General features: G+C 36.8%; 2 protein-coding genes across 2 annotated transcripts in view; both read right to left on the bottom strand.

Annotated features, from left to right (window-relative positions):
• Nucleotides 1-1,318: 1,318 nt before the first annotated feature.
• LOC125617521 (adenylate cyclase type 10-like) lies at nt 1,319-4,203 on the bottom strand. The gene is made up of 5 exons (XM_048805741.1): nt 3,851-4,203; nt 3,476-3,566; nt 3,299-3,387; nt 2,513-2,704; nt 1,319-1,477 (listed from the first exon to the last, which is right to left on the bottom strand). Exons 1-5 carry the CDS (start codon nt 3,890-3,892, stop codon nt 1,352-1,354), a joined length of 540 nt encoding a protein of 179 aa, XP_048661698.1. The 5' UTR covers nt 3,893-4,203; the 3' UTR covers nt 1,319-1,351.
• A 2,835-nt stretch (nt 4,204-7,038) lies between these two features.
• LOC125617445 (adenylate cyclase type 10-like) overlaps nt 7,039-11,707 on the bottom strand; it is an 8,983-nt gene continuing 4,314 nt past the window's right edge. The window contains exons 3-4 of the mRNA XM_048805250.1: nt 8,701-8,739; nt 7,039-8,004 (exon numbers count right to left, since the gene is read on the bottom strand). Of these exons, the coding sequence (XP_048661207.1) occupies nt 7,847-8,004; nt 8,701-8,739 (197 nt within the window). The 3' untranslated portion in view covers nt 7,039-7,846. The remainder of the gene's footprint in view (nt 8,005-8,700; nt 8,740-11,707) is intronic.

The raw sequence follows: 11,707 nt of genomic DNA, 5'->3' as shown, positions 1-11,707 counted from the left end.
GGGCTGAGAATTTGATTATGTATTAAGAAACTATAGCATCTTTCTTTTCTGTAAAATCAGGAGTTAGGTCAGATAATTTCTAAATTCCTTTTCATTACTAACATTCTATGTATCTACCATTATATTAATAATATATGTAATCCTTTGGGGGTAACCTTTGCATATTGTAAGAATCAGCTATGGAATAATAAACAACATAGGATTTGAAAACCAAAGATCAGGGTTTAATTTCTAGCTCTGCTATATGCTAGTAAATTCTCTTATACAGTCTTAGTTTCTTCATGTCTAAAAGAGGGATATAAATTTTCACACTGGTAGAATGTACCTTAAGTAATCTATAATTGCTCAAGTGCTATATACATGTGTGATAAAATTTTTATTCATTCTTTTTTTTGGGGAGGGATTGTACTGGAGATTGAACTCAGTGGCACTCAACCACTGAGCCACATCTCCAGCCCTTTTTTGTATTTTATTTAGAGACAGAGTCTCACTGAGTTGCTTAGGGCCTCATTAAGTTGCTGAGGTTGTCTTTGAACTCTGTGATTCTCCTGCCTCAGCTGCAGAGACAAAGGGATTACAGGTGTGAACCACTATGCCCAGCTTTATTAATCTTGAATAAGTTATAGCAAGTAAATTAATCTTTGACTCAATATTAACACTGGAAACAACTGTTTTTCAAATTCATTCATTCATACTTTTCTTAAGGCTTTCTATTGGAAAAAAAAAAGGTCACTCGGGAAATTCCAACTAACTTTGTCATAATGCAACAAGGGGCACTTTCTATGCCTTCATTAGTATTAGGTTTTGTAGAAGGTGGTGTGGGTGGACTGGGAGTGAATATGAAAGCAGGAGATCAGTTCAGTGTGAAGTCCAGAAAAAGCAATGGGATCTGCGAAAGACCAAGAGTGAGAGCCAAAAACACAAGTGTTAACTAGCTGTGGTCCCCTCCTCTCTAGGTAATAATCATCCTACAACTTCTCTCATCTTCCCTCTTATAAATAGGTAGCTGTGTTTGCATCCTTTCCATATACAGCTATGTTATTTGCACTATATAAATTTCCCTATTTGCTTATTCCTTTACAATGTTCTTGAATTCTGTCATGTATATTCTGTTCCTCTATCTTTCCTGCTTCACTAAATGGAAACCTATATTCCCCACCCCTGGGTATCCAGTATAGAATTCTGTATCTAATAATTTCTGAATATCTTGTTTGCTGACTTTCCTTAGCAAGTTCCCTCCCCATCAATCAGATTCTGAATACCCTCAACCCCTGCTACTTGTTACTGCCTCCTACCCTGCCTGAAGAGCCCCCTGGGGCCTGAGAAGCTCCTCTCTGCCCCACTTTCCTCCTCACTTGGTCTCAGCAAGATTCTCCCAGCAGAAGCTGAAGATGCTGAAGGAGCTCTCCAGGGCATGTGCACATTCATCTGGCTTCTTATCTCCAGGAAGGCCGAAAACACAGAGGAACATGCAGCCCTGGGATAGATGACAGAGGAAGAACAGTTTATCTGATGAAGGAATATGACTTGCCTCAACTACGTTACTGGTTTGCTACAGGGAATAGAGTATTCTATATGATTTGTGAAGTGGGTACTCTGGGCTACAAAACCAGGAAAAAAAATCTTGGCCGGAGGTGTGGCTCAGTGGTATGAGCATTTGTGTAACATGCATGAGGTCCTGGGTTCTATCCTGTTTCATGAAGAAAAAAAAATCTTGATTTAATGAACTACTTCAAAAATAGGAATTTAAAACACAAGAAAAGGTGGTATCAAGAACCATTCAAGCTGGGTGCAGTGGTACATGCTTGTAATCCCAGCAGCTTCAGAGGCTGAGGCAGGAGGATCCTGAGATCAAAGCTAGCCTCAGCAACTTAGTGAGGCCCTAAGCAACTTAGTGAGACCCTGTCTCTAAATAAAATACAAAAAAGGGCTGGGAATGTGGCTCAGTTGGTTGAGTGCCCTGGATTTCAATCCCCAGTAATTCCCCCCCCCCTAAAAAAAAGAACCATTCAAGCCAGGTACAGTAGTGCATGTTTAGGGTACTAGCTACTTGAAAGGATTGAAAGGAACCCAAGTTTGAGGCCAGGCTGGACAACACAGCAAGATCCTGTCTCAAAACAAACAAAAAAACAAATAAAAAAACATGCAATTGCTAGTGTTAAGTCTATCTGCCCACATTTTCTTTGCCTATAATGTCAAGTATTAATATGTTGCTCTTTTTCAAGCTCAATTGGTTGAGAAAAATATGATTATTTACTTTGTTATTAGATCCAGTAAAACACTCCTAATGCTTTCCTAAGGCTTTTTCAACAAGAACTGAATAAAATCTTCAGTAACCCTGAAAATTAAACTAATGATAACATGGCATTTCTTAACTTACATTACTTGAAGTTTTAATGTTATATAGAGGCCTACAAAATAAGCAGCAGGAAATCTGATTTACACTTGTGTTACATGGGTGATAAACAGATCGTACAAGATGTATTATTTCTCACTCACCTTTAATACTTACTTTCTCAAACATAAAGATCCGGCTTAACTGGCCACCACCTTTCTCAATGACTGTAGAGATATATAAGGCAGCCTCCTGGATAAGATGACACAAATGCAACATCCACGCTGTCTTATGGAACTCAAGATTCACCAAAACCATAGTCACTGTACGGAATTCAGATACATACTCCATAGGTTGGCCTTCATCAATCTACAAGACACAAAGAGTTACTTTGCCTATGTCTTCAACTCTCAGTATCATCTTCAGGCATTGTAATTATCCATTACACGCTAAATATAAGCAAATAACTTATGGGTGCCAGGTGAGATCTAAAACTTCAGGTTTGAGAGGTACAGAAAAAGTATAAACCAGTGTGCTTAGAATTAAATTATTTGACTTTAAACCTAATTCCCTGATGAAACTGCCAGGATTTTATATTTTCTAAGAGTTAGTTTGATATGCCTAACTGTGCTAATCATTGTATTTATCAAATGTTCATATTCATACATACACAATCAAACAACACATATTTACCAATCATGTTTTCTAAACCCTGCTTACAGTGTAATAAATGCTTCAAGGACAAACAAGAACAAATGTGGCTTTTACTTTCTAGAACTGAGAAAGCCAACTAAAAGACACATTCATACAGTAATTATATTAGTGCAGATGGTAACATCTGCTGAGATTAGAGTGGGGCACAGGAGATGAACTAGATCAATATTAAACATTATCTCATTTAATGTACACTTATTTACACAAACACACACAGTTTGTGTAATGATTCAAGAAGTAGGAAATAACCTTCTTCAAAAGGTTTTTCATTATGTATTTCCGCAGTGTTCGCTCAAGTGCAGAGTCTGGATCCAATTCCAGGGCAGTTCTTAGTGTATCTAACAAAAGAAAAACAAAATGTCTCTAGCCATATGGAAAATTAATCTTTAAAATTTCAGAGTTAGGTAGAAAGGACACGTAACTTACCAGCACTTGTACGGTAATGTGGCAGATAATCAAGGCACTTGTCAAAATGCTCATCAAAATCAAATGGGTTAATGATCCGCATATCTCTTAACTAGAGAAAGGAAAACTGCTCAATTCTGTGTTCATACACCAACTTGATTACCACTGATCCCTTAACAGAGGGGCTGAGGACTCTATCTCCCTTATTTATCTTGTATCTCCCCAGCCTTACTATTCTGCCTTATCTCTTTTCTGGGAGAATATCCCTGGCCTCCCTCCAAATTTGCGTTCCAGTGGTTACTGGTTTGTTCACATAATATGTGAACACCACCAGAGCACTGCCCTATGTAGTGGGAAGTTTTTCAGGATGTGCTATGGACAGAACCAGCTTCCTACCTTCACAGCTTCATCCTCCCTCATGATTTCCACTTCAAACATGTACTGCTCACAGAGCTTCCAGCAGTTCCAGGACAGGACAATCTCATTTGCCTGAGCCAAACGCTGAGCTAACTGGACACCATCTACATCACGCCCAATCACCAAGAGGTATTGCCGTTGCTCATCTCCAACAATAACTTGGGATATCCGACCTGCAGACAGACCTATCCAGAAAGAAAAAAAAAGAGAGAGAGAAGCAGAGAATAGCCAAACTCAACTGGAAAACTATACAAAGGGAGGGGTCTAGAATCCCACAGGGCTTTATGTATCATGCCAATCTTGTCATTACTCTTAGTTGCAAAGTCTTAGGTGAGCTCACCTTTAAAAAATAACACCTTGTCCCAGATTTCCTTTTCACTTAAATAGACCTAGAGGTTGAAATTCAAATACCCCTGGGTTGCATGGGGGGAAGAAGTAAGAAATCTTATCTCTCTAAATTGCTCTCAAAATTACTATTCTAATGTACAGCTAGGTCTGATAGCAGAGTACTGAGGGAGGAGACCATATGGTTATACTAAGAAACTGCTACTATCCCTCCTCAGTGTTACCAGGACTGAGTAACTAGGCAATCAGTATTATATCAGACATGGGTCCTTTTGTTCTACTTCCATTTTTCTGACCCTGAGGGATTTCTTACTGCTAATACAGCAGAAATACTGGTTTGCTTATCAAAAAAATATATATATGTATAATAAAACCAATAGAAGTCTACCCCTGGCTAAGTCACTTAATCTGAGCTCAAAGCAAAAAAAAAAAAAAAAATAGGAAAAGTCAAGTACAATGGCACATGCGTATAATCACAGCAGCTCAGGAAGCTGAGGAAGGATTGCAAGTTTGAGGCTAGCCTCAGCAACTTAGTTAGACACTGCCCCAAACAAACAAATAAAAACAGGAAAAAGTTTTAAAAGAATGGCAAAGATTTATATTTTCAGCCAAGACAGAATATTTCCTAATACTTGAAATAACTAAAGGACTGGAAAAAATATATGAAACAATGGTTTTCAAAATACTGGACATCAGGTAATAAAGAACAGTGAACCCCGAGAGACAGGAAATAAGCTGTTATTCTAGTTTACTTTTGGAGAGTTTCCAAAACACATCTCAGGAAGGAGAGAAACCTAGGTACAGTGAAGAAGACTCCAAGTTGAGAAGTCAGAGCTGGGAACATGAGAAAGCCTAGATAGCTAGAGTTCACAGAGCACTGACAGGAGTATTGGAGCAGTAAGTCATGTACAGAGGGAGAATCCTACATATCTGCACTAGGTCCCTTCCAAGTCTTTAGCTGAATACTGATATGTACATGAATATGAGAAAAATGTCTGATGCTGAGAAAAAAAACTACATAAAAAGATTAGAAAAATAATCTTTGTTATTACACAATGATGGGAATAGTACTTATTATCACTAGCCACATGTCAAATTTAATTTACAGGACATCAGGGATGGTATTAAGAAGACGTCTGCCTCAGGAATGGGGTAAAACTAGCCTTAGACAAAACATTCTCTGGTCTCACCTGACAAAGTTGACAAGCAAATCCTGAAAGAATTAAATTGACCATATTCCAGAACTAAGCTCAGGAATACTTTCAGAAATATTAAAAAATCCAGCACCAAACAAAGTAAATTCATGTCTGGCGCCCATCTCAAAAACTATTGTGCAGGCAAAAGAAGAATATCTGACTTATAATAAGAAGAAAAATCAACCAATTGAGCCCATAATAGAACTAGTAGAAAAGGACATTAAAAGTTTTATGATAATTAGATTCCATATACTCAAAAACCTAGAGAAAAGATTGAACAACTAGAGACGTGGTATACATATCTCTCAAACCAAATACATAAGTATGAAAACTATAGTGTCTAACATGAAAAATATACTAGATAGGATAAAAGGCAAATCGGATACTGCAAAGGGAAAGGTATTACTATGAAGACCTAGTAATAGAAATGATCCAAAATAAACACAGGGAGAAAAAAGAGTGGGGGAAAAATAAAAGAACTGAACTGTGAGATTATTACAAGCAGCCTAATATGTGTGTAAATGGAGAGAGGAGTAAGGGAACAGATACAATTCTTTGAAGAAATAATGAGGGAATATTTTTCAAGTTTGAAAACAAACACACACCTATAGAATCAAGAAGCTCATGAGCTCCAAATGCAAGAAAAATAAAGAAAACTATACCAAGGTACATCATAATCAGATTACTTAAAACCAGTGATAAAGAGGAAAATCTTGAAAACAGTCATAGGGGTGGTGGTGAGAAGACAAATTATGTACAAAGAAGTAAAATTAAAGATTAAAGCAGCCTTTTTTGTTGCAAACTCTGTAAGGAAGAAAACAGTGGAACAAAAGTTTCAATGAGAGAAAACTTCATCAATCTGAATGTCTATGTTCGGTGAAAATACCTTTCAAAATTAAATACGAAATAAAGATTTTTTTAGGCATGCAAAAGTTGAACTACTATATGTTCAGCAAATCTGCACTATGAGAAATGCTAAAGGAAGTTCTTCAAATAGACAATAATGAGTGTTAACAAAGACACAGAAAACCTGGAGCCTTCATACATTGCTGGTGGAAATATAAAATGAAATAATCACTTTGGAAAATAGACTGACAATTTCTTAGAAAATAAAACGTACCATATGACCAACCTCTTCCACTCTTATTTACCCAAGAAAAATAAAAGGATATACCTATACAAATAATTGTTCATAGATGTCCATAATAGCTTTATTTGTAGCAGCCAAAAACTGACAATAGCTTAAGTGTCCATCCATAAATTAGCAGATATACAAACTGTAGTATATTATAGCCACACATGTATCACTAGTTAATTCCTAATACTACCCAGCAGCAAAAAAGAAATTAACTAGTGATACATGCTATACAATTGATGAAACTCAAAAGTAATTATGCTGAATGAAAATAGCCAAAAAGTATATATGTTATATAACATTTTTTTTCCAGTGTTGGGAATTGAACCATGGTCTCACATGTGCTGAACTACATGCACAGGTCTATAACATTCTTTTTATTTTATTTTACTTTTTAAAGAAAGAGAGAGAGAGAATTTTTTAATATTTATTTTTTAGTTTTCGGTGGGCACAACATCTTTATTTTTCTTTTATTTTTATGTGGTGCTGAGGATTGAACCCAGCGCCCCGTACATGCCAGGCGAGCACGTTACTACTTGAGCCACATCCCCAGCCCAACATTCTTTTTAAGAAGCAAAATAATATCTAGCAACAGAAAGAAGATCAGTGATTGCTTAGGGATGTGGAAAGGGAATGGTGGGAGAAACCTTGTACAGAGGGACACAAGAAAATTTTTGTAATGAATGTGTTTTTTAAAAAGTTGCAGAAAATCTCACTGTAGACATATTACTTATTTAATCAGTCCCTTTAGACTGTTTTCCATTGTTTATCACAAACCATATTGCAATTAATAACCTTGTATATATAACACTTCACATATGCTGGAATGCCTCTAAGATGAATGTTCAGAAGTGGAATTGCTGGGTTAAAGAATGCACCTTTACTCTTGATGAAGATTAGCAAATCACCCTCCATAGATACTGACCATTTTTCATTTCATCAGTATAATAGTCATTCCTTATATCTTACCAACAACTGGTGTTTTCTAGCATCCGAATTTTTGCCTATCTACAGGTAAGAAAAAGTATCTCAACGTATTTTCAACTGGCATTTTTCTAATCATGAATGAAAATGACCATCTTTTATGCAGATTTAAATACATGTTTGTCTATGCAGCATTTATTCATGTCCTTGTCCATTTTTCTCTCATGTTAGTTTTAATTTCTAGGTGCTTTTTCAATATTAGAGAAATTTACCCTTTGTCTATATGAGTTGCAAATATTTTTTTCTCAGTTTGTCAATTATCTTTTGAAACTTTTTGAAAAGATTTTTCTTTCTTTTTCCAATTGGAGCTCTCTTTTAGGAATTACTACCTATCTTTAGCCGCAGATCTTGGCCTTCTCTGGTGTGGTAGATCCCAAATTTCTCCTGTATCTCTAGACTGCATTTTGCCACCAGGGTTATGATGTCACTCAGTTGATTTTTCTCCACTGTCCAGAGTGCCAGGAGTACATTCCCTGTAGACACAGGAGTCAAATATCTAGACTTGTCCTATAGCAAAGCCTCCTATTATGCAGAATATCAACTTGATCTGATGTGGATATCATGCAATGTGCCAGACAAGGTTTCTCAGCACTATATATTATGCAAGGTTAAAATATTGCCTTTGATCTTCAAAATCATTCAGTATACAAAAACCCAACTAGGTAAAAACTGAAAATGTTCTAAGGATATTTTTTGTTATTTTTTCTCCACCAGTATATTAACAAGGGTATGGGTTCTAGCAAATTGGTTCATAACACGTAGGTTCAAGTTAAAAATCTAATTTTAAGGCTGGTTTATTAAGTTTAAATAAGGTGACAGGCTAACTCTGGACCATACAGCTGTTAATGATCCTAAGAGTTCTCCTGATAGGAGACTCTTAAGTCTTCCCTATTTCACATTTAGCTTCTGGTATTAATGACCAAATTTCTCATCATTTTTCTCAAAAACACTTTATAGGCACATATTTTCCTATCATTTAATTTAAACTGAATGTAAAGCAAATATGGGCAAAGCTTTTTTTAAACTGGGAGATCCTTTGAGGCAGAGATACTTCCCTAGTGCTCAGTACCTATTAAATAATCAATGAATGCAGAATAAGCAAATATGCCAAACTTCACTTAAACACAGTTTTCCTCACTCACAGTCCTTTAAATATTCATAAAAAGTACCTGTGATATTAAGGATATCCCCTCCAAAACAGAGCACATCTGAAATCAAGCAAGGGAGAAAATAAGTCAAGATTAGAGGGATATCAGATCATGGCAGAATTACAGTACATTTTTTTAAAAGGCCTACTGTTTTTATTTATTTTTTCCTGCTTTCTCATCTACTTATTCATTCCCAGCCTCAGGACTGTACCTTTTCCTCAGATCTACTTCTTTTTTTTTTTTAATTTTTAATTAATTAATTTATTTTGGTACCAGGGATTGAACTCACGGGCAGTCCACCACTGAGCTACATCCCCAGCCCTTTTTTGTGTTTTATTAGAGACAGGGTCTCACTGAGTTGCTTAGCACCCGATAAATTGCTGAGGCTGGCTTTGAACTCAGGATGCTCCTGCCTCTGCATCCCGAGCTGCTGGGATTACAGGCATGCGCCACCATGCCAGGCTGATCTGTACTTCTGTATATCGTCTCTAAAAAGTACTCCTATTCCCTTCAAAGCCACAAATAGTGTGCTAGGGATCTTATCACCTCTCACCTTCTCAAGGACTTTACTCTTATCTCTCTCTAAGGATCATTCCTATCCATATCTTAAAAAAAAAAATCAAACAAAACCAAACAAAAATAATCTACCTCTTTTGAGTCTATCTCATTCTTTTGCTATTGGCTGTTTTCTGATTTCTCTCTCTCTCTCTCTCTCTGTGTGTGTGTGTGTGAGAGAGAGAGAGAGAGAGAGAGATAAAGAGAAAATTGACTGTATATACTTGTCTCATTTTCCATTCACTCTTTCTTTTAAATATCTCTACCATTCTCTTCTCAGCTTTTGCCAAAATGATATTCATCTCTACCACCTCACCTAAATGATCAGGTTATCAACAACACTCATATAACTAATTCAGCATTTTTCCAAGTTCACTGTACTTGATGACATACATTTTCAACAGCTAGTCACAGCCTTCTTCTAAGGCATACCATTTTCCCTTCAGCCTCAGGAACACTGTAATATCCTACCTCACTTGCTGCTTTATAGACTATCTTGTAGGTTCTTTCTCCCTAATTATAATCCTCCCTTGGTGTTCCTCAAGTCTCAGTCTTTCTCTTCTCTTTCACTAAGGCTCTTTCTGTATCTACTCTTTCCACACGAACTCAAACAATTTTTATGTACCATCTCTATGCCATTAGTAGATCTCTAAAGGAGATCTAGCCTCTGAGCTCCAGGTTCAATTATAGCTAACATGATTTCTCCACTTCAATGACTTGCTGGCATCTCAAATTCAACATACTAAAAACAGAACCCTTTTCTAAGGATATTTTTCTTAAAGAGTTTCTTAATATTTTCTTAAGAGGTCAGTTTTTCCCATCTCAGTGACACTATCATAGCAATTCAGTCATGGAAACCAAAAAACCAAAGGTCCCTTTTTTTCACCACTTCCTGCTGAAATCCAATCTATCAGCAACTCCTATGTGTTGAACTTGCAAAATACATTTCAAGTTAATCTATCCCCATACAGCTATGTTGCCATCTCTAGATCAACAATTTTAAATCCGGACTATATGTTGGGGCTGCTTGTGAAACTTAAAATACCCTTATTCCTGGATATCTCCATCCCAGAGATTCTGATTTAAATGGTCTAGAGTGAAGCCATCAGGACTTCCCCAACTTTCTCCTGGAGTTGGCAATGGAATCCAGGGCCTCCGTGCATGCTGGGTAAGCATTCTACTATTGAACTACATCCCTGGCCATCAAGATTTTTTTAAAAGTTCCCCAGGTTTTCTAATGTGTAGCTGAGGTTGAAAAACACTACCCTAGACCGGGTAGCCTTAAACCTGTGATCCTCCTGCCTCAGCCTTCCATGAAGCTGGGATTACAGACATGTGCCACTACAACCAGCTTCTCCATGACTATTCTAATTGCCTCTTTAAGCTTCCATTCTTACCATTCACTCTCCACTATCTCCCTTTAATCCAATCTCCACGAGGCAGCAAAAATGAACTTTGAAAATGTAAATCAGATCATATTACTACTCTTGTAGCACCTTTCAACAGTTCCCTTTTGTATAAAAATAACCACAATTGTCCAATTCTTATTATGAATTCCAGAGCTTGATAATCTGATAGCTGCCTTCCTACCACCTTACCTTAAGCCACTCTTTACTCTGCTAGCTATACTCTGGTCCCACCAGCCTTTTGTCAGTTCCTAGGACATGCCATGCTTTCTTCTTTGTCCTTGGCATTCTTCTACTTGAAATGCTTTACTGGTAGCTCTTCACAGTGTTCCCCTCATCATTCCTGTCTCAGCTTAAATGTCACCTCCTCAAAGGAGCCTATGATCACTTGATCTCTTAGAGAAACTCCCTACCATTTTATTTTACTTCACTTGATTTATTTCCTTAATAGGATGTATAATCTATAATCACTGGGTTTCCTTATTATCGGTCTCTCTTACTAACATGGGAACTTCACAAGGGCAGGTACTATGTCTTACTTTCCCCTGTATTTCTAGCACCCAGCTGTTCCTGATATTATAATACATGAATGCTACATATTTTTTAATCTTCCTCTTTATTCAAACCTGATGAGAGAAAGACTTTCTATACTCATTCCTCATAGGTGAGGGGTGAGTGAAATAATAAAGTTCCTAAAGGAGGTGTCACATAGTAATGATTCTGGTGAATCTCAGAATATGGATATAACTGTATGGGGGCACTATCTGTAAATAGTGAGAATATTATTTAAGTAGTAAACAGTACAGGGCCAGAGTTATTTCTGTTGGGCAAGTTTGAATGGGGTTCTGCCACCCAAAAACCAATTACAGTGCTTGTCATAGAGTAGGTACTTAAAATGTTTGCTGTACAAATAAGGAATTTTTTAAGAGTAGATAGATATCCAAAAGCTTAACACATCTAAGAAAACAGTGAGAACACATTCATTTCTCAAGATCAAAATGCCATAACAGAGTAGAAAGGTGTTTTCTAATATATATATATATATATATCTGTCTCTTATACACATC

The sequence above is a fragment of the Marmota marmota genome, unplaced genomic scaffold (genome assembly GCF_001458135.2).
Source record: "Marmota marmota marmota unplaced genomic scaffold, marMar, whole genome shotgun sequence".
Taxonomy (NCBI): Eukaryota; Metazoa; Chordata; class Mammalia; order Rodentia; family Sciuridae; genus Marmota; species Marmota marmota.
Note: the sequence above shows the minus strand (reverse complement) of the source record. Positions and strands in the feature narration are given on the sequence as shown.

What these genes read in the sequence shown, in the direction of transcription:
- LOC125617521 (XM_048805741.1), bottom strand. Translation starts at nt 3,892, where the DNA reads ATGTTTGAAGTGGAAATCATGAGGGAGGATGAAGCTGTGAAG. An exon ending in TGAAAAACCTTTTGAAGAAG is followed by an intron (nt 2,705 to 3,298) that starts GTTATTTCCTAC and finishes TGTGTCTTGTAG; the next exon opens with ATTGATGAAGGCCAACCTAT. An exon ending in GGATCTTTATGTTTGAGAAA is followed by an intron (nt 1,478 to 2,512) that starts GTAAGTATTAAA and finishes CATCTATCCCAG; the next exon opens with GGCTGCATGTTCCTCTGTGT.